General features: G+C 35.3%; 1 protein-coding gene across 1 annotated transcript; it reads right to left on the bottom strand.

Moving 5' to 3' along the window:
• Positions 1–6,353: 6,353 nt before the first annotated feature.
• Positions 6,354–16,494, bottom strand: LOC126970579 (ribosomal protein S6 kinase beta-2). The gene is made up of 10 exons (XM_050816557.1): positions 16,167–16,494; positions 16,018–16,058; positions 15,670–15,931; positions 15,347–15,480; positions 15,070–15,261; positions 14,143–14,233; positions 12,354–12,596; positions 11,389–11,496; positions 8,171–8,352; positions 6,354–6,647 (listed from the first exon to the last, which is right to left on the bottom strand). Coding segments are annotated over exons 1-10 (1,353 nt in total). The 5' UTR covers positions 16,266–16,494; the 3' UTR covers positions 6,354–6,646.
• Positions 16,495–21,994: the final 5,500 nt, after the last annotated feature.

Raw genomic sequence — 21,994 nt, 5'->3', positions numbered from 1 at the left:
TCCTTGAATTGTCCATCATGAAGAAATACAACACTAAAAATTTCTCGGTTTATTGAAGCACAACTGCTAGTATAGATATGAACCGTCTTTACATAAAACAACTGCTTTTATAGCTTCCGTACAATAGATGAAACAGAGTAGATACAACTTCTCTTAAAACACAAATACAATAAGGTATGGTAAATTAATTTCTTAATACAGCTCAATAAATATATTAGTGAATTTATATAACTTCAAATGATTTATATAAAAGTTTGTTCATTTAATTTGAACAAACAGTACGAAGTAAGAAGATGGCGCTGCAAGCAAGTTTCGAAATACAATTAAGGAAGACTTAATGCATAAAATAATAGAGTTTGATACAGAATAACGATATTAATTCTAATACAAATTAATTTGAACATTCAATTAAGTATTTTAACAATAAATGAAACATGAAACATCTTCAAACAGTCAAAACGGTGTCTATTAAATTAGTTAGACCTTAATAAATAACAGTTTTATGTTTACAAATAGCTATTTGTATTTAAAGCTTATATATTTCAGATATATCTATAATAATATATTCATTTTAACGATAAACTAAAACATAAATATCAATAGTTGCAAACAATTGACGGTAGGTGGCGATTTGCGCCCATACGGCCATACGGACTCCAGCGCGTCCCTTGCGCTGTTTTTATGACAATACTAGACGAGGCTTCACCCATATTGGGATCTTAGCCAAAAAGGCAACACATAGCCAACGCAAGACCAGGTAAGGCATCACTCATCGGATCTAGCCAAAACAAAAGGCAACACATCGCCAACGCAAGACCAGGTAAGGCATCACCCATCGGATCTAGCCAAAACAAAAGGCAACATATCGCCAACGCAAGACCAGGTTTAAGGATACGCATGGTGGCCAGCCAGCGTTTTAGGAAGGTTCTTTGGATAGGAAAAATAAATTTCACGCACACACATTAATAATTACAAAAACTTATCACAAATCACAAATTTTCAACACATATTCAATCATATGGAATCTACATAATCCGCAAAGGAAGTGGAAGCACCCTCGGTCTCCACTGATTTCTCTGCCCATACGGTCCATTCGCCTAAGCGCAATCGAAGGCAGTATCCAATAATATGAATCTCTAAGATGAAACCTTCCTCCAATTGGGGGTGAAAGTGCTTTTAAATAAAACAGCACACATCGCGCTCATGGCAATGCTCCATCCTTTTCCGTATCTGTTGCACATAACACCAGGCAAAGCGGCAAATTCAGGTGCCACTTTGTAACACCAGGAGTCAGTGTCACGCAGTTTGATCCATTGAACATGAAAAAAACAAAAAAAAATCATTAAGTTATTTCGTAAAATGCAACGACATTCTTAACGCGATGCGATTCAACATAATTTATAAAAATTGTTTGAGTCTTGATTATTCCATTAATTCACTATCTTTTAACAAATTTTACGGGTTTATCATCAATAGACTAAACTGATCGCTCGTTCGGTCAATCCTGACCGAAATAAGGAACCCCACTGGACAATGATCACATCTGAATAAAATTTTCAATAGGTTGATATGAAAGATATCAACTACATCACTAACACACAGTAACCGCTCAGGGGCAGTCTACCATCGCGTAAGCCTCATCGTGTGTCTTGAGAATACTTCACGGGTCATCACACGGCGTGACAGGCTAACAAAATTATTTAAAAGTATTAACAATTAGAACTGTAACATCAACTTAAAGCTTCCCACATGCTCAGTAGGCATTGAGACGATATCACACGGCTTGGTTAGCAGTAGCAATGAAAATATTTCATTATCAAAAATAAAATTAACAAAAATAAAAACCAATAAAAACAAAAAAAAAACTACATGAATCTCGCAAGCTTTTTCGTTAGAATAACTGAGTTGCGAGACTTGCTATCGTTTTTTATAACGATCGAACAGTCTGTATAAAAAGACGGTTATAATTCACCAATAATTACATTAAAAGTGCCCCGTTTTATAGATGAACATTGTTATAATTCACCAATAATAATTACATTAAAAGTGCCCCGTTTTATAGATGAACAACAGGTTATTTGTTTGGGGCGTTACGTTAGTCATTTAGACGGCGGTAACAATTTTTATCTTAGTGGCCCTTCCGATGTCAGTATTCACACTCAATAAACTTTGATTTGTTACAATCAAATAAACATAAATTATACAACAGATATTTTTAAAGGGATTTTTGCAGTCTTTCTTATTGCAATTAAAACATATGACTTGATCCTTCGTGAAGTGAATTAGGGGTATTTCTCAACAACTCAGAACAAATAAATACCTGTTACCAGTGCATCCACTGCCTCGGCATCGGCAGCTTCTAGTCGAACCCTCCTGAAGGGGGCCCAAGTCTCGGCCGTGTCGTTGCCAAACGTGTCAGCTCTTTCTTCAATCGTTCCCACGTGACCAGGTGTCGGCCCATGTTTTTGCTCGTCCTCTCAATTGCCTATCGACGTCGTCACAAGATCCCTTCATTCGAACTTCATGGATTTAAATATAATTAGCACACCAGTCCCTGATACATGATATTTTTCATCAGAGTTGACTTTTCGTTATGGAGATTAGGAGACCCATTACTTGATCCATGGCAAAGACCATCCCACCTGGAGGCCCTAAGTCACGTGGCTGTGATCCCACCGCTGCTGTCGGCGTTACGCCAGGGTTTCCTTGAATTGTCCATCATGAAGAAATACAACACTAAGAATTTCTCGGTTTATTGAAGCACAACTGCTAGTATAGATATGAACCGTCTTTACATAAAACAACTGCTTTTATAGCTTCCGTACAATAGATGAAACAGAGTAGATACAACTTCTTTTAAAACACAAATACAATTTTAGGTATTGTAAAATAATTTCCAAATACAGCTCAATAAATGCATAACTTCAAATGATTTATATAATAGTTTGTTCATTTAATTTGAACAAACATTACGAAGTAAGAAGATGGCGCTGCAAGCAAGTTTCGATATACAATTAAGGAAGACTTAATGCATAAAATAATAAAGTTTGATACAGAATAACAATATTAATTCTAATACAAATTAATTTGAACATTTTCACATTCAATTAAGTATTTTAACAATAAATGAAACATGAAACATATTCAAACAGTCAAAACGGTGTCTATTAAATTAGTTAGACCTTAATAAATAACAGTTTTATGTTTACAAATAGCTATTTGTATTTAAATCTTATATATTTCAGATATATCATAATAATATATTCATTTTAACGATTTAATCAAAACAAGTCTTATAACTATATTTAAAATACTACGACTACATAAAATTAAAACTATCATTACGTGGAAGCGTACCAAGAATACTGGCAGCATTACCGCGTTGGATAGCAAGGCTGATCCGTTGACCAAAATAGCTGCCAGCGCTTGGGTTTCCAGTAGCCTTATTGAGGCGCGAAGATAGTATTTTGAACATTCTCCGCGCCTCTGGGCCCCACGGGCCAAGTGTCTCGACACCAACGATTGATAGCGATTTGCGCCCTTATGCACGTTTCTTGTTGGTAAGTATGTTTTTTCAGTGGTTTCATCTAACTATTGACGTATATAAACTTCGTGACTTTTCGTAATATATGTTATACAAGCTGCCTGACATATTTTTTTATAAATGTTTGTTTATTCTACTATTCTAAGCTCATTAATTAGTTCCGGTTTGATTTGATTTATAACCTCAAGAAATTTAATACAACTTATAAGTACAGATTGGGAAAGAAAGCAAAGTCGGGGTTGGTACCCCACCTTACCCGCTGATTTGTTATTGTTTTGGAAGTAAATTTAAAATATCACTATTCGTTTATTTAATTTAAATATTTTTTTTATAGAATATGGTTCGAAATTATAAAAGAAAAACTGATAGAGGAGGGTGGAGTGAAGAAGAAATGAAATTAGCCATTCAGGAAGTTTTGGATGGAAAAAAAGGTTATAAATCGGCCAGCAAGGCTTATAATGTCCCTCAAACAACACTCGAGCGTAAAGTTAACCAAGCGAGAAAAAGAGACAATAATATACTACAAGTCAAGGTCCCCTTGGGTCCAATTACTACAGTGTTTTCCGAAAAAGAAGAACAAATACTTGTTACTTATTTAAAGGAAATGGAAGGAAGATTATTTGGTCTGTCAACTTCCGAATTCCAGAAGTTAGCTTATGAGCTAGCGGTTCGTAACTATAAACAACATAAATTTAACGGTCTCAAGGAAAAGGCTGGTAAGAACTGGTTGCGTGGATTTCTTAACCGTCATCCTGACTTGAGTTTACGAAAGCCAGAAAATACGTCAGCGGCTCGTGCTGGGTTTAATAGAGTGTCTTTTGGAAAATATTGGCTATGCAGGAGTGGAAGGTAACGATGACGAAACCGTCCATATCTGTCTGGTTTGTGAAGATGACGACGTTTAAATATTTTACACCCCATCTTACCCAAGGGGGTACCCCGTCTTGCCCTATAAGTGAGGTAAGATGGGGAGATGTAACTATTTTTTTAAAGTTGATATTTATTTGAGAAGAATTATATTTTTTTGTTTTGACTGATTATGATTAAAGGAAAAAAGGCTGATTATTTTCTTAATAAAAGTTCCTACATTGTGCAATTAAAAACATGGGTTTTATTCATGAAATACCTTTCCTTACTTAGTTAATTTTTCTAGCAAGTATATCAATATGGTAATCGAAAACACGAATCACAGTTACTAAAATGCAGAGTAGTTAAAAAAAAATACCACGATTATATTTAGCGAAAAACTGGAACACGCATAACAAGTATCTAGGTATTGTTTTGACGCATATTATCATACAGTCTAGTCTATATTATAGGTTCCTATGCGTATGCATGTATGGCACAAGGCGCTCCTCTCAAAACTTCCATCATTTGGACTTCCCGAGAGCTTATGCAAGTGGACCTCCAGCTTCCTCGCTGGGCGCAGCATACAGGTCATTGTCGACGGTTATTGCTCGAACCCAAAGCCCCAAGGAGCTTTCTTCCACGTACTACAAAGCTGTGGAATGAGCTTCCTTGTGCGGTGTTTCCGGGACGATACGACATGGGTACCTTCAAAAAAAGCGCGTACACCTTCCTTAAAGGCCGGCAACGCTCCTGTGATTCTTCTTGTGTTGCAAGAGAATGTGGGCGGCGGTGATCACTTAAGACCTCGTGACCCGTAAGCTCGTTTGTCCTATTATTCCATAGAAAAAGGAAAACCAAAATTAAGTGAACCAAACTGAAGTGACAGTGGGCAGGGCAACAGTTCGACGGACAGATGGCCGTTGGGGCAGTAAAGTCGTCAAATGGCGACCACTTTCTGGAAGACAAAGTGTCAGTAGGCCCCCCACAAGATGGACCAACGATCTGGTCAAAACCGCCGGAATACGTTGGCTGAAGGCAGCGCAGGACCGATCGTCGTGGATATCTTTGGGGGAGGCCTTTGTCCAGCAGTGGACGTCTTCCGGCTGATGATGATTCTGCCATAGTATTTTATGCCCAGGTTTTATGGATATAATTAGATTGCTAACTTATAATATTAATAAAAACGATCTTAACATAATTAAGATTTGACGAATGCAGACCTTCAAAGTAACTACTATTCACATATTTTTCTATAAACCTATAAATGGGGAGCTTACGCCTCCACAAGGCTCATTAAATCACAGTTGTCTCGATAATTTCTTTGGCTATCGAGTCGAATTTAACCATCGTCGGTGTGGATAATACAACACCATTGTTATCATAATATTGCCTCACACTATTAACACAGATTTAAAAGGCATTTATATTCTTAAAATTGATTCCTTTAGATTTTTTTTGATATCATTTCTAATAAGACACTACTACCGCTTATAGACATTTAAACGTATGTATTCAGTCAAATTGTATTATGATCGTTGATTTTTTCATACATACTAAAAAGAAGTGCAAAAGATTAATAGCGAATTATTATAAAAATAAAAATCGTAATTTTGAGTATGGCCATCTGATGGTATTTAGGAACTTGTTGGTCCCGCTATACAAATTTTAAGCTTATTAATACTCCTTGACACAATCCTAAAAATTTTGTCATTAGAAGATACGTCGTAAATTAACTTAGGGGATGTTCCTTAATCATTTGAAACTCGTGTTTGTCGTAAAAGTAATTTTAATTAGAAATATCCAAAAACTTCCAGATTTCGTTAAATCTGCAATACAATTTATTATACTTACCTATATATTTTTTTACTCTGAAAGAGCAAGTGATAAGTGTTATTTATTTAATCTTCCTTTCGCATTGTGTCCATAGACAAACAAATTTTGTAGAAATAAAACAAGTCAGTTACAAAATAAAAATGACCATTTAATTCAATTCATGCAGCTCGTTAACAAGGTATATTGTTTAAATCATCATTATAATATACTCTGTCACATTAAGGTTAGAACATTTTTAAATATACTTGAATAATTCCTACCAAACATTAAACTAATCGGTAACTTGGTATAAAATGTACATTTATTATTACTTTATATAATAGTATAAAACAGTACCACTTGTTACGGACAATATATGGGCAGTATTTGTAATCGAATTAATTCTCTGTTATAGTAGTCGGCTAAATCATTTATTCTAGGCCTGGAAACAAAATAAAACACCATTACTTTTTACTCGTACAGTATTGATTGTATTAAAATAATCTTATTATTACTTTCTATATATAAAAAAGCCTGTTTTAAGTTGCCCATAACCACATTAACTGCTAACTAACGGCTCTTCCAAATATTCAGTCTATCTCTTACTTGAGATAAAAATAGTAACTCACCTTATCCGTACACGCTCTGTCGACGACGACGTATAGCTTACCAGCGATAGAATTTTGTATGGAATTTGCAATTCACGCGTCCCAATATAAGGCGATAAGAATGACTTATCGGGTATCAATATAATATTAATCTGTCTGGCTGTCAATAATGTGAAGTTGTCCCAATGGACAACTTCAGATTATTGACAGTAGAAGGTAGTTATTTATCTCTATCTGTAGATGGTATATTGGGAACGGCCGTTAGTGAAATGTCAGTATGAATAATGTCAATTAGTATAAAATAAATATTCGTAGAATTCAGTTTTATTACATGCAAGATTTGAAATCCTTTAAAATCCAGCAAGGATAAATGAACGTAGTTCCTGAGAAACGTTTTTAACGTTTCTCACAATCACATTTTAAGGAATTCGTGTTTAAAGTTTAATAAATATTAGTGTATTCCATATATGTGAGTTTGGCTACTAAATCATGATGTCATTTAAAGAGTGACAGTAGGGCTGCCATTTTTCGTCATATGAATCACATGACCAGGTTTGTGTTCTTAACTCTATTTTGACCTTATTGTGGTCTGGAACGTTTTGTCTTAGGAACATGAATGGAGGTCTAAAACAATCATTAACTTATCAAAGATTAACTTGCCGATGACAGACGATCATACAAGTAACGTTCATCGCCGATAGTGGAGAAGAGGCTTTAAAGAAACACTGATTGCTCGCAACCAAGCTCGCACGCAATCACGATATAAATAAATTACTCTCGTTTTAGAAAAAAGTATTAAAATTACAAACAAGTCACAGCAGAGCTGTCAAGGTGAATGAAATTTTCTTATATCAAGCTTATCATAACAACACTAAGGTTGAGTTGCATCATATTAGCTGTTATAGTTAAGGTCTAAGTCAAATTTTAAGTTAACAGTAACGCTGACTTTAACATAGACTGCGGAATGTGTTGCACGATTATATTCCTCGGCAAAGTTAAAAAGAGAATGTAAAGTCAATATCGAATATTGATCCAAACGTTCACAGAGCACTGACAATTCGAGCTGCTCTGCGTTGCACGCGGTCAAATGGATCGAGCTGATACTGGTTATATACTGATCGCTATTTAGCTCTTTAACATTAACAATAGCTTTAACCAGCAAAGATTGGACGGTTACGACTAAAGCTATGACGTCATCTAAAAAATATCAAATGGTGCAACACATTTTTTTGCTTAATCGGTACTTTAACATATTTGATATTGCTAAAGTTAGTTGGTGCAACCCAGCCTTTAACTATGACCTAAGATCTATAGCATGGGGAGGTGCGTCCTTCCTACATAAGCTTATAATACTCACTATATAGGCATTCCTTGTACATCCATGAGGTCCTCTTGTGCGTGCGCGTGATGGTGCGCAGTGGTGGCGGGCTGCACGGAGAACATATGGTGTTGGGGCCGAGGGCGCCGAGGCGACCTCGCGGTGATCACTCGCGGTTTGTGGATCTCGTCCATCACTGATGGTGCCACGTATGTGAAGCCCTGAAAACCAATTGTTGAAGTCGTGTAGTCAGTACGCGAAAGATGTGGGGCTTCATATAGGGCCATAGATGAAAAACTGAAGAATAGAGTGCCTTTATAATAGAAACAATATTAATAGATAGAATGTATAATTAATGCTATTAGGTTTGCTCTTTCCCGCCAAGATGACTGCGAAAGAAAGCTATGGAACGAAAGAGAAAGAGTATGTATGTGTAGCGATGTGACTGAACGGGAAGAGACACCTTTATGAGGCTTTAGTTCATCGTCGTTCTTTGTCGATGTTAGCGTCAACCTAATGCGAACAAATACGCACCAGGAGCAAAGTAATTATGATAATAAACTGTAATGAATAAGTGAATTCAAGTCCATAACAAGGAAAACTTAAATATTAACTGATTTAGTGCTGCGAATGTTGGTTTTCCTTCTACATTTATATACAACAAAATGTCGCCGTTTATCGCTACATATTGTAAACAAAGTCATCCGCTGCGGCTGTCTCACTCTCATAAACGACTGCACCGATTTTCATGCTGATGTCACCGTTTCGTGTAGTATATGATTTGTTAAGATTTCTTGCTATCCCCGATTAGTGGCAAAATCTTATCTAACCATGGTTTGCGTTACATAATCAAAAACAAGTGCTATCTAACTTAAAACTAATAATAACTTGTAAATTTATTGAAAAGAAGTAAGAACAATCAGTATGTGAGTCCCTATCTCTAGTAGACTATTCGTTCTGCTAACGACAAATATACGGTAGAAAATCTGTCGATAGGGTCTTGCAAAGTAAGTTAGCGTAAAAGGATAGATTTGTCTACCTCTAGTAAGTAGAACTAAGGATAGATAGGTTATTGAAAACGGCCGTTAATGTATTATGGATATTTGTGGGAAGTTTGTCGGAAACAAAAAAGCAATCTACGAACTTTCTACGAAAACGCTGCCTAATCCCTTTGAGATATTACAGAATAATGTATGTTGGGATTGTGTATTTTATACAGCGTGCTCTATAATGGCAACATTAAAAGAAAACACAGATAGAGGTATCTAACCTTAATCGTATAAAAATTCATTCTAAAATTTAAAGTAGGTATATAATTGAAATTTTCAAAGAAATAAATTATATATTATTTAGTCATTTCTGCCATAAGGCAGTAATGTGTAAACATTACTGTGTTTCGGTCTGAAGTGCGCCGTACCTCGTGAAATTACTGGGCGAATGAGACTTAACATCTTACGTCTCAAGGTGATGAGCGCAATTATTGTAGTGCTACTGAGAATATTTGGGTTTTTTCAAGAATCCTGAGCAACACTGCATTTTAATAGGCAGAGCGTATAAATTACCATCAGCTGAACGTCCTGCTCGTCTCGTCCTTGATTTTCATAAAAAAAAAGTAAACAAAATTTTAATCATCCTTTCGTGTTCGCATAGCGTAGGAACTGGCACGAAGTACGTGTCTTACAGGTTGTTCCGAAAATATATTATGGAACATTAATTTATTTAGGTGAATTATGTGTATTATTTTTTTATTTATTTTATGATTACGGTGAAGTAGTTCTGCCCGTGTATTTATTTAATGTCGCCATTGTTGAGCCACGCTGTATAGGTCTACTCTTATCCACTCTTGAGGATAACATAATATTTATTTATATTATATTATATATTACATTTATTCATTTTAATACTTCAACAAATTGGCAATTATAAAGCGGTAATGTAAGAGCTGTTTACACAAAATACAATATTAATCATTATCATCATTTCAGTCAGAAGACGTCCACTGCTGGACAAAGGCATCCCCCAAAGATCGCCATAACGACCTGTCCTGCGCTGCCTTCATCCAACGTATTCCGGCGATCTTGACCCGATCGTCGGTCTATCTTGTGAGGGGCCTATCAACACTACGCCTTCCGGTACGTGGTCGCCATTCGGGGACCTTATTACCCCAACGACCATCTGTCCGTCGAGCTATGTGCCCTACCCACTGCCACTTCTCACTTCATTTGGGCTATGTCGGTGCCTTTGGTTCTCCTACGGATCTCCTCATTTCTGATTCGATCTCGTAAGGACACTCCGAGCCATAGGGCTATGGCTAGCCATCGCCCTATGAGCAACAATGAGCTTCCTCATAAGGCCCATAATGTATTTTATTGCTACATGTTATAAAATCATTCAGAAAACTGTTTTTATTTCATTTTTAACTCATTAACTTTAATTTCACATTTGGGGTTGCTTTAGACATTATCACCGAACCTATATCATTTTTTTTTCTATTGACAGAACAACGTCTGTCGGGTCCGCTAGTATATTATGAAAATACTTAGAAATATATCAGTAATAAAAATTTGTGTAAAATAAAAGAGGTCTTGTAATGTAAATAAATTGCATCCATCAACAAAATTCAACAATTCTGAAATGTTAATTATTGTTTCTACTTTTTACTTACATATTATTTTACTTTCTTATATATTTATATATATTTTACTATAGTATATATTATGTGTGTGTATATTTTTGACACTTTTCTTACCTCTTTAATGTACTGTCTTTCTCTTTTATTGTATTACAAATGGTTGCCTGGAAGAGATCACTTTACAGGATGGTTTTTTGAGAAGGGCGGTGATTGCCTAGTCGGATACTACGAGTATTAGAGTAAAGTCGTGAAAGGAGTCATGCCCTCGATTTATAAGGAAACAATAACTGCATATTCAGTTTTTATTAATTTCTTGAACTTTTGACAGAAATCAACCCGAATGAATTTTCAAAACAAAATACATCCTGTATTATTAAACCAATTCACTTTGTTGCTGATTAGGATTAATCTTTAATAAATCGAGGGTATGGCTCGAGGCTCCTTTCACGACTTTTCTCTAATACTCGTAGTTTCCGACTTGGCCATCACCGCCCTACTCAAAAAAACCCTGTATAGTGATAAGGCCGCCATTTGCACCATATGATGTTATTATGTATGTTAGTAGTTAAGTTATATTTTGTTAATGTGGTGTCAAAAAAGTGTAATAAATAAAAATTAAATATACCTGGAACATCAGATTCACACTTTCACTTAATGTTGACTCATCAGGTGAATCTATAGGAGTTTGTAATGTAAATCTAGTGTCGAACTGGGATACATCATCTTCACTGGACTGGAATATAATAAATAAATTAGAGATAATTTCTACTAATAAAATATTACACAAATAAAACTGAAAACTAAATTTTATTAACGATGCGGGACTCGAACCTGCGAACCTCTAGTGTTCCGTGCGAGCGCTCTTTCCAACTGAGCCAACTGTTCGAGTGACGCATCGTTCATACGAACGTGTACGCTTTGTTCAACTCTCAGGTTGTGGCTTCATGGTTAGTAAAATTTTCCTTGATAAGATGACCATGGCCGTCGCTACTATAAAAGTGATCACATAATTGTAAATAATAAGTATTACGGATTTAGTATAACTTCAAAAATTAAACACCATTTACAAACTGCGACTAAAATGTGTGCAGTTCATGTTACATTTTCAAATTTGAAATGCTTCCTAAAGTTGTAATTCCACGCGGACGAAGCCGCGGGTAACAGCTATTCATAAATCTATTATCTATCTTAAATATATAAATGTCGAGAACGGCTGGACCGATTTGGCAAATTTAGATCTTGAATTATTTGTGGAAGTCCAGAGAAGGATTAAAAGGTGAATAAATAGGAGAATGCTGCTAAATTATATAAAAACAACAAATTTGTTTTTCCTTTGATGTGTCCATACATAATTTCTATCAGAGAATTTATTGACGCACGGTTTGACAGTTCTGCTGTGAAACAATTTTATTACTACAGCAGGGTGCATATTTTACGAAGTAATTTTTGATGTTATGATATATTATTGACAAATTCATATAAAAACATTATTTTATTTATTATATACAGAACAACGTCTGTCGGGTCAGCTAGTTAATAATAATAATTAAAAACTATTATTAATAATAACTAAATTAGTGTGAGACTTACCAATTTTGGTTTTATAGGTGGTTCTAATCTACGGGCAAACACGTCATCCCAATGTACATGTTTGAAGAACGCATGTCCGCGTACTGCTGAAGCCCCGGCAGCACCCAAACGTTGCGTCTCTGAACGCTTCATAAGACGTCTAATTAAATCGCGGGCATCTTGTGTGAGGTAGGCGGGCAACATTAATTTTCCTTTAAGTATTTTCTCTATAGTTTTTGTACGATTATCTCCTGTAAACGGGGGCTGAAAGGAATACACAAAAAAATATGTGAATATAATATAAAATATTCACTATCTATCTATCTACTATAAGTTTAGTATATGATACTTGATGTCAAAAGTTTTTTTTTATATCTACCGCCACTTTGGAAAGGGTTAAGCTTTAATGAAAAGAAGTGGCAAGAAACTTATTGCTACTCTTTTGAATCAACATTTACAGCTACATCTTTTTACGAATAATTTAAGTTACAGTATAATATGTAAAGTGATGCAACAAAAATACTCGAGCGTCAAATACTCAACACCTTACGCGAGTTTGTCAAAAAAGGATATGTCAATTAATACGTAAAAACAAGAGTTAATGCATCAGTCCACACACACCGCAAATAGATACAGGTATTTTGTGAGCATTTTATTAGCGATCCTAAAAAATATAACAACTTTAATTCTAAAAACAGGATCATCCAGCCACCATAAGTAGCGCCTGTTCACGAGCATGACGCGTGGGCCAGCCGTCGCCTCCCTCGACAATATTTTAGTGAAGGGAACGACCCGTCCCACGTCGCCGCCACAAGCAGCGACATTTAAGTGAGCATGATGAAACTGCCATTCATGTCTCATTTATTGTTTTAAGAATTTTCAATTTAAAAAAAGGTAGATTAGATAATAAAATAAAACAATATGGGTAAGAGTAAGCTAACAAGGTGAGCTTTCATTTATCAATATGTGATTTCCATTCATAATCTGAAATAACTAAGTAAATATGTTTTTTTTTTATGTTTGTAACCTTAGAATCATTTAATTTGTATTTATACAAATTAAATGATTCTAAGTATGAGCATATTATTTTGTGATTTTAAAGTATTTGTTATGTGTTGTATTGGTAATCAACATTTCTAATATACTAACACATTGATGGCATAAAAGGCATTTATTTTCTCAAAATTTATTCCATTAGAATTCTTTTTGATGTCATTTCTAATATACTAGATACTACTACCGCTTCGGAAACAAATGGCGCTCTGAGAGAGAAGAAGCGGCGCACGAAACTCTCCCAGCATTCTTTTTTTGAGGTCTTTTCAATAAAAATATAAAATATTGTACAGTCATTTCTATTGCTATAAAATAATCACAATCTAGTCCCAGGCTGTCTGATCATTTAGATTTTCAGCTGTGGAGTAATAGGATTTACGACAGAGCCATTTGTTATAACACATTTAAATTTATTTATAGATATATAAATGCCTAAACAGTGGCTGGTAATTTATTATAGAAGTGTATACATTCACCCTTAAAGCTATTATGTATCTTATGAAGCCTACTAGAATAAGTTACAGGCAATCCCTTATTTCTAGTGTAATAATAATGAAAAATCACTATTAAGAGCATCCAAAATGAAATCAGTCAATCAATCAAATCAATTACCATTATTATACTAAATACTAAAAAACTGACAAAAATATTAAATAATTTAATATTTTATAATTTAAAAAATATTAAATAATTTAATATTTTTGTCAAATATAAATGAGTTATAATAGAATAAAATATATAATATAGTAATAGTCACCTGACCAATGAGCATGTCATACATTAGGGCACCCAAACTCCACCAATCTACAGCTTTTCCATGGCCACTTCTAGTTAAAATTTCTGGTGCCCTAAACAATATTATGTTAATACATCATAATACACCAGAATATGAAAAAGCCACATAAAATAAAAAAAAAAATAAGATGATTGAGGAAAATCTTTCTTTCATCTAAAATATGAAAATAATGTATTGTATAAGCAAAATAGATTTGCCTGCACCATAAATAATAGATCATTGCTTTTATTCTTTGACATTATTTTTGTTATTTCTCTGGCTGCATCTATTTCAATCAACCCTTTCATGCACACCCATATCCTTCAATATATTTATTCTGGATTCATCAATTCCTAGATATGGAAATATTTCTCTGACTCCTATTTGCACCATCTCTTTCATACAAGCTCATTTATCCTTGGAAATATTTCTCTGGCAACTATTAGCATTAACCCTTTCATGCACACTCACCTATCCTTTGACACATTTCTCTGCCTTCATCTACTTGCATCAACCCTTTCAGGCCAGCTCACATATCCTTAGACATATTTCTCTGGTTCCTATTTATATGAACCCTTTCATGCACATCTTTTTCTTTGACAAATTTCTCTGCCTTAATCTACTTGCATCAACCCTTTCATGCATGCTCACTCTTTCTTGGACATATTTCTCTGGCTCCTATTTGCATCAAAACTTTCATGCATATTCTTTTATCCTTTGACATATATACCTGGCATCTTCTATTTGCATCAACCCATTGGTGTGGAATGTCCAAAAAAGCCCAAACTTTCCCACTTTTACCAACACATTCACTCAATAAGTTTGCGCAGTAATAACTTTTATTAACTTAACCATAATATTATGACCAATGCAAACTTGAGTAACTGAGGGTAATTCAACTTAACTTACATATATTCTATGGTTCCACAAAATGTATGTGTGACAATGCCTTCTTGAATGTGCTCCTTACATAGCCCAAAATCTGTTAGTTTTACATGCCCTTGTGCATCCAATAGTACATTTTCTGGTTTAAGATCACGATAAATTATTCCTAAACTATGCAAGTGTTCCAGAGCTAGTATAATTTCTGATAAATAAAAGCTGAAACAGTCAGTTATCAGTAAATATTGCTTAAGTATATCTAATAAAAAAAAAATTAACATTCTATGAATAAACTTCAACTTACCAAGCTGTATCTTCTAAGAAAATACCCTCTCTTTCAAGGTGCATAAACAATTCTCCTCCACTTAAATATTCTAAAATTAAATATAATTTACCTCCAGTCTGAAAGGCATAGACTAATTCAACTATAAATGGATGCTGAAAATATAACAAACAAGCTGTCAGATATTAAAACTAAGGCAAATAAATCCTAAAAAACAAATTAATTTCAAATTTTATCAGTTGTTTCAATATTGTGCTTCCAATAGCATGGGAGGTCATCAACATTTACCATCAGGAAAACATGATTTTCACTGAAAATTAAATAGATTAGTATTAAGTAGTAACCTTTACTGCTTCTAGTATATTTCTTTCAGCCTTGGTATGGGCAGTATCTTTTTGATTACGAACTATGGAAGCTTTCTTCAAAACTTTCATAGCAAAGTGGGCCCCAGCATCTGGACCAGTAATTTTTCTAACTTGGAACACCTTGCCATATCCTCCCTTGCCCAATACTTTGCGTAATTCAAAGTCTTGTGGTCCTAGACGTTTGCATAAACCAGGATTTACATTATCTTCTGATAACAGTATAGTTTCTGAATCTTCTGAACTGTAATGATTATTAATAGAAAAAATTATTGTATGAAGATGCAAATATTATACACATACTATTTTTCAAACAACACATTTACTCACTCTACAATGTTGTGAACATGAAGTTCAGGATCATAATCAACCTGAAATGGGGTTTTTGTTTAATTAAAACTAAAAACTATGACTATGTAATGAAATTATTTTAGGTTAGATAATGCCATGAAGGTTACTTATAATAAATGAATATTAACCTCATCAACTTCTATTATGTCGTCTTCATCAGAATCACCCACGGTTACAGTATCAACGTCTAAATCTAAATCAAAAACATCGGCCATATACGATGACATCTCAATAATATCACATCAATAACTGTGTAAGGTATTCTTCTATGTCCTTGATAATAATATAATAACTTTACTCAAAAAGGTATTCAATAATATCAGAATTATTCGACTTTTTTATATATAAAATTTCTATTCACTACTTTTGTGATCCTTTTTGCGATATTGCGATGTATCTTTTCATTTCTCAAAACTCACTTGTGGGCTTTTGGCAAGGCAAACGAACTCCACTGATTAATGCATAGTGTAGTAGCCATAAGCAAATCACAGAGTATATTGACATTTTGAATCGAAACATTGAGGCGAAGTTGCACCCTTCATATTACGCGGTGTCAGTGGGAACATTCAGTACAACCATCCTACCTAATGAGGTTCGGAACCTAAGGAAAACGATCATTGGGCGTAAAAAATCATCATTTTTAATTTCATTAGATGGCGCTGTCATACTGTAGCATTATAATACGAAGTGACTATTTGTACGGGTACTGGACGAATAAATTATATTTATTCGTACATTTATTCATTTTTCAACATTTCTGTGAATTTTTATTTACTTATTTCATGACCTAGCTCAATCGGAAAGTGTTTTTTTTATTTAATTTTATGATTCCCTTTTTATGTATTAAAAAACTTATCATAACACATTTTTCTGATTTATTAATTACCAATTCAAATGTATGATCTGTGTTTTATTTACGTGTTTACCCGTTCAGAGGTTGTAATTTTTTTTCGTTAAAATTGTGTATTGTAATAAGATTAGTAGCACTATAAACATGGACCAAATCTCTATCACTATGATTTATAAAAATTGGTTAGGTTAGGTTAGGTTATATTAGAACAGTTAAAACAAATGCCAGAACCAAATTGTAGGCGTTTCCCGCCGTTAACAAATTAGAGAGGGGGGAGGGTAGACTTTTATTTTGTTTTTTCTTGAAAACTGTGTATTACGTTGTAATAAGAGTGGTAGCACTATAATCGTGGACTAAAGCACTATAAACTACAATTCATTAAAATTGGTAAGGTTATGTTAGAACAGTTAAATTTCATTCAATGATGCCTTTTTTCTCTCTAATCCGATAATCGGACGACTAATTAAATTCATTCGTCCAGTTGCCGGACGATTATCGACATACAAGCCTCTATTGGGGAATGTATTAGTACTAATGTACAAAAATATAACAATGAAGATTTTTCTTCAATTAATTTAAATTAAGTTATTTGACAAGGGAGGACAACTCTTGCAATATCATACAAAATAGGCAACATCCACCAACTATAAATGTTACTGCTATAGATAATCATAATATAAAGCTCATAAATATTGTTCACCAGAATATACAAGGTATCTCAAGTAAGGATTTAGAAATTGAACTGTTTTTGAGCTGCTGTAATATAGATATATTATGTATTACAGAACATTGGCGTAAGAGTCATCAGCTCCAGTTTAGTTTTAGAGAACATAAAGTAGTCAGTTCGTTTTGTAGAAGTAGGGCAATACATGTAGGTTCCCTAATTATTATTAATAATAGATTTAAATGTAAAAATAGAAGAGATATTGTTAATCTCTCTATAGAACAACTAATTGAGATAGCTTGTATAGAACTAGAGCAATTTATTATTGTTAGTGTATACCGCCCCCCCCCCACTGCATCATTTGAACAATTCCAACATAGAATGGAGGAGGTACTATCAAAATTTAGCAAAACCAGCAAGTCAATTAAAGTGTTAAAAATTTATTTCAAAATTTTAATTTGTTCAATGTGTTTTGGGAACCTACTAGAATCACTTCTACAACAGCAACCTGTTTAGATAATATTTTTACAGATGTTACTATTACTAGTAAACTAATAATTAATAATCTTCAGTCCGACCATACTGGGCAACTTATAAAAGTAAATACAAGATTGGACAATGTCAGACCAAAAAAAGGTGACGATTATACCAGTTACGGGTAGCCGTCTTGAGAGGTTTAGAAATAATTTGGTAAATACGATACCATTTTACACTGTGGTGAATCTGCTAATTTTCACTATAACTTAGTCTTCAATTCCTTCTGTGAGGAATTTGACAGGATTTTTACTCCAGTAACGGTGACAGTAAACAACAAACATTGTTTTAATGATTGGGCAACAATGGGTATCCACAAAAGTCGTAAACGCTTATATGACCTTTATTATGAGAAACTTTATAATAATAGTGAAGAATTTAAAATATATGTAAAAAAATACTCCAAGCTCTTTAAAGTAGTTTGTCATGAAGCGAAAACACGTTTCATTGCAGATAAAATTAAAAACAGTAATAATAAAGTAAAAGCGACTTGGAGTGTAATTAACAATGAAACTGGTAGATCGAATTGACATAACACCAAATCAAATCAAATCATTTATTAATAACACCATGTTACAAGTCAAAAAGCAAAAATAGGTCAATTTAAAATTCAAATTATCATTTTACATAGGTAGGGAAGTCCTACCTCACAATAATACAGTATTATGTAATTATATATTGTTATGTATATAAAGAAAATAAATATTTTTTACGCGTTGTAAAATAAGTTTTACCTAGTCAAATAACTGGCATCTTGTAGAACTCCTCAACTGAATAAAACGTATGTTCGAGAAGCCATTTTCGGAGTTGTGTCTTAAGCACCGTTGTGGAAGTTGCATCTTTCTTGATCGAGTTCGGCAGCTTGTTATACACAGATGGACTCATTATGTATACTGATCTCTCCGATTTACGCAGCTTATGGTCTGGTGTGACCAGTAAATGTGCGAGATTGTTGCTGCGTAAAGATCTAGATGTATTAAAACCTTTCTGTCGGAAGAGGTTTATATTATTATACGTGTACAGTGCTATTTGATAAATCAGCTCGCAAGGTAGAGGCATGATTTGACGTTCTCTAAACAGCTCTCTACAAGAAACATCGTCCGAGACGCCCACAATGTCGCGCACGGCTCGTTTCTGCATGACAAAGGCTCGCCCAACGTCCGCGGCCCGCGCCCAGAGCGCCGCACCGTAGGTGAGATTGCTGTGGACGGTAGCGTGATAGCACGAAACTATCACGTTGCGAGATGCAGTGCTGGCGAGCCGGTGTAATGCAAAGCAGGCACGACCAAGTCTAGAGCAGAGCTCGTCAATGTGGACATCCCAGGTGAGGCTACTATCTAAATAAAATCGGAGCAATTTTGTTGATTGTACCATCTCTAGTGGGGCATCGCCCGCGGTGACTGTGAGAGGCGGCGGTGGTGTACCATTAAGGTAGAAGGACATAAAGCAAGTTTTATCTCAATTCAGAGCCAGACCGTTTGATCGGAACCACTGCTCAAGTTTTTGAACAACTGAGCTTAGCCTCTGCTGCAACTCGAATGTTGTCGGTGCGGTGACAATGGCGGCGACGTCGTCTGCGTACATAAATACCTCTGCGTCGCCGACCGCGTCGGGCAAGTCGTTTAACAGAAGGCTGAACAGAGTGTTGGACAGACAAGAGCCCTGGGGGACTCCGAGGGTCGTGACCATCTCAGATGACCTTAAACTTCCGTTTTGCCCTACAAAAGTCTGAGATCTCTTGGACAAGAATGAGGTTAGTAAGGACAGTGCCGGGCCGCGTATACCGTAGAAGTTAAGTTTATTAGAGATAAGGTTGTGATCAGCTGTGTCAAACGCGCGTGAGAGGTCGCAGCACAGGAGAGCGACGTGCTGGCCCGCCTCACGTGCGACCAGCACGCGCCATACCACCTCGCGCACCAGGTCCGTAGTGGCGCGTCCAGCTCTGTAGGCGTATTGCCTATCAGTCATCAAGTCGCGATCTCCTATGAAGGACAGGACCCTGTGGTTCAAGCCCACTTCGAATATTTTGCTGATGACGGGGACTACCGATATCGGCCGGTAAGACTTGATGTCAACTTTTTTGCCTTTGCCTTTATATAGCGGGGCTATTTTTACTCGCTTGAGAGCAGGGGGATATATACCCTTGCGAATGCAGGCGTTAAAAAGGTAGGCTATTATGCACGCAAGTGGGTTCGCGACGGCATGGAGTAGGTTAGCTGATATACCATACAAGTCTGTACTCTTCTTAGGGGCTATGTACTTATTTACAATAAGCAGTATCTCGTCTGGGGTAAAAAACGTAAGCCGTATCGACCAGTTACATCCATTCGATTTAGTACAGAGACAGTTGTATGCGCAAGCAATATCAGCCAACGGGGCGCCGCACTTGCTGGCGGCGGTTGTGAACTCGAGATTCATCGCATCTACCAACTGCTGCTTAGTGCTAAAAGGAGCTACATCAGCGTCCCGTATAAGGTCGGTATAATCGATTCTCTCACGGTTTCCTCGGCCAAGTTCTGAATTAATTATATTCCACATACATTTCGCTTTATTCGGATGGTCACGAATCAGACCAGAGTAGTAATTAGTTCTTTTCTCTTTTAACATTGTATTATATTTATTTGAATATTGTTCGGCGATAGCAATTAGGTCAGTATTATTAGGAAACGATTTTTTTAAGTTTAAGACCTCTAATAACAGATTTTTAAAATTTCTTACTTCACTATCGATCCAAAAATTTTGTTTAGGTATGTATGGCAGTTTTTTAAGTGGAAAACTTACTTCAAATTTATTAACTATTAGGGCCAGCAGAGCTTCTGCTAGCTTCACCTCTATCTGTTTAAATATTAATAATCGCGTTATAAATTCGGAACTAGAAATTGCAAATGAATTTGATAAATACTTCTCCGAAATCCCGATTGTCACAACCAAGACCTTAACTCTTCGCCAAAAGCAGCATATGATATGCTTAAATTACACGTACCAGTTTGTTCCACTGATTTGAAATTTAAGTATGTTACAGGTAGCGATATAATAAAAATCTTCAAATTAATTAACCTAAAAAATACAAAAGACCTATGGGGCCATTCGACTAATATTGTAAAATACATACTTGACATTATAGCACCTGAATTAGCAATAATATTTAATGAATGCATAGATGAGGGTGTGTTCCCTGACCTCATGAAATACAGCAAAGTTATACCTTTGTTTAAATCGGGCAGTTCTTTTAACCCTGCTAATTTCAGACCTATTTCAGTGCTGCCTGTTTTTAGTAAAATTTTTGAAAAACTTTTGCTTCAACAGCTACAAATGCATTTTTGTAAATTAATGAACAAAAATCAGCTTGGTTTCACTAGGGGCTTATCAACAATTAATGCGGGTACTAGACTCATTGAGCACATCTTTGACGCCTGGGAAGAGTCACAGGATGCATTGGGCATTTTTTGTGATTTGTCAAAAGCATTTGACTACGTCCACCATGAAACTTTACTCCTAAAACTAAAACATTATGGAGTGAAAAATAGAGCCCTAAATCTGTTAAAATCATATTTAAGCGAAAGAGTTCAGATAGTCGATGTAAATGGCAAACGGTCTTCGGGTAAACCTGTGGGAATAGGTGTTCCACAGGGTTCTATTCTCGGTCCTTTCTTGTTTCTTATATATATTAACGATCTACGATTTTAAAGTGAAGCGACGTGCGGATATTGATGACGAGGTAAGCAATGCACTCCCAAAGATAGTGCGTTGGCTTGAGACGAATAATCTGCCCTTAAACAGTAAAAAAACAAAGTGTTTACGGTTCATTACACCAAACACAGTGGAGGTACAAACCAACGTACTTATAGATGACCAGAGATTGGAACTTGTGGACACTACGGTCTTTTTGGGTATCACGTTAGATAAAA

This window comes from Leptidea sinapis, chromosome 21 (genome assembly GCF_905404315.1).
Source record: "Leptidea sinapis chromosome 21, ilLepSina1.1, whole genome shotgun sequence".
In the NCBI taxonomy this organism is placed as follows: Eukaryota; Metazoa; Arthropoda; class Insecta; order Lepidoptera; family Pieridae; genus Leptidea; species Leptidea sinapis.
This window is presented reverse-complemented; position numbering and strand designations above follow the sequence as displayed.

Coding starts and splice junctions, on each gene's coding strand:
- LOC126970579 (XM_050816557.1), bottom strand. CDS start 16,265: ATGTCATCGTATATGGCCGATGTTTTTGATTTAGATTTAGACGTTGAT. Junction 12,597..14,142: donor ATGACATGCTCATTGGTCAG/GTGACTATTACT, acceptor TATTCCTTTCAG/CCCCCGTTTACAGGAGATAA. Junction 8,353..11,388: donor GTGTGAATCTGATGTTCCAG/GTATATTTAATT, acceptor ATTGGTTTTCAG/GGCTTCACATACGTGGCACC.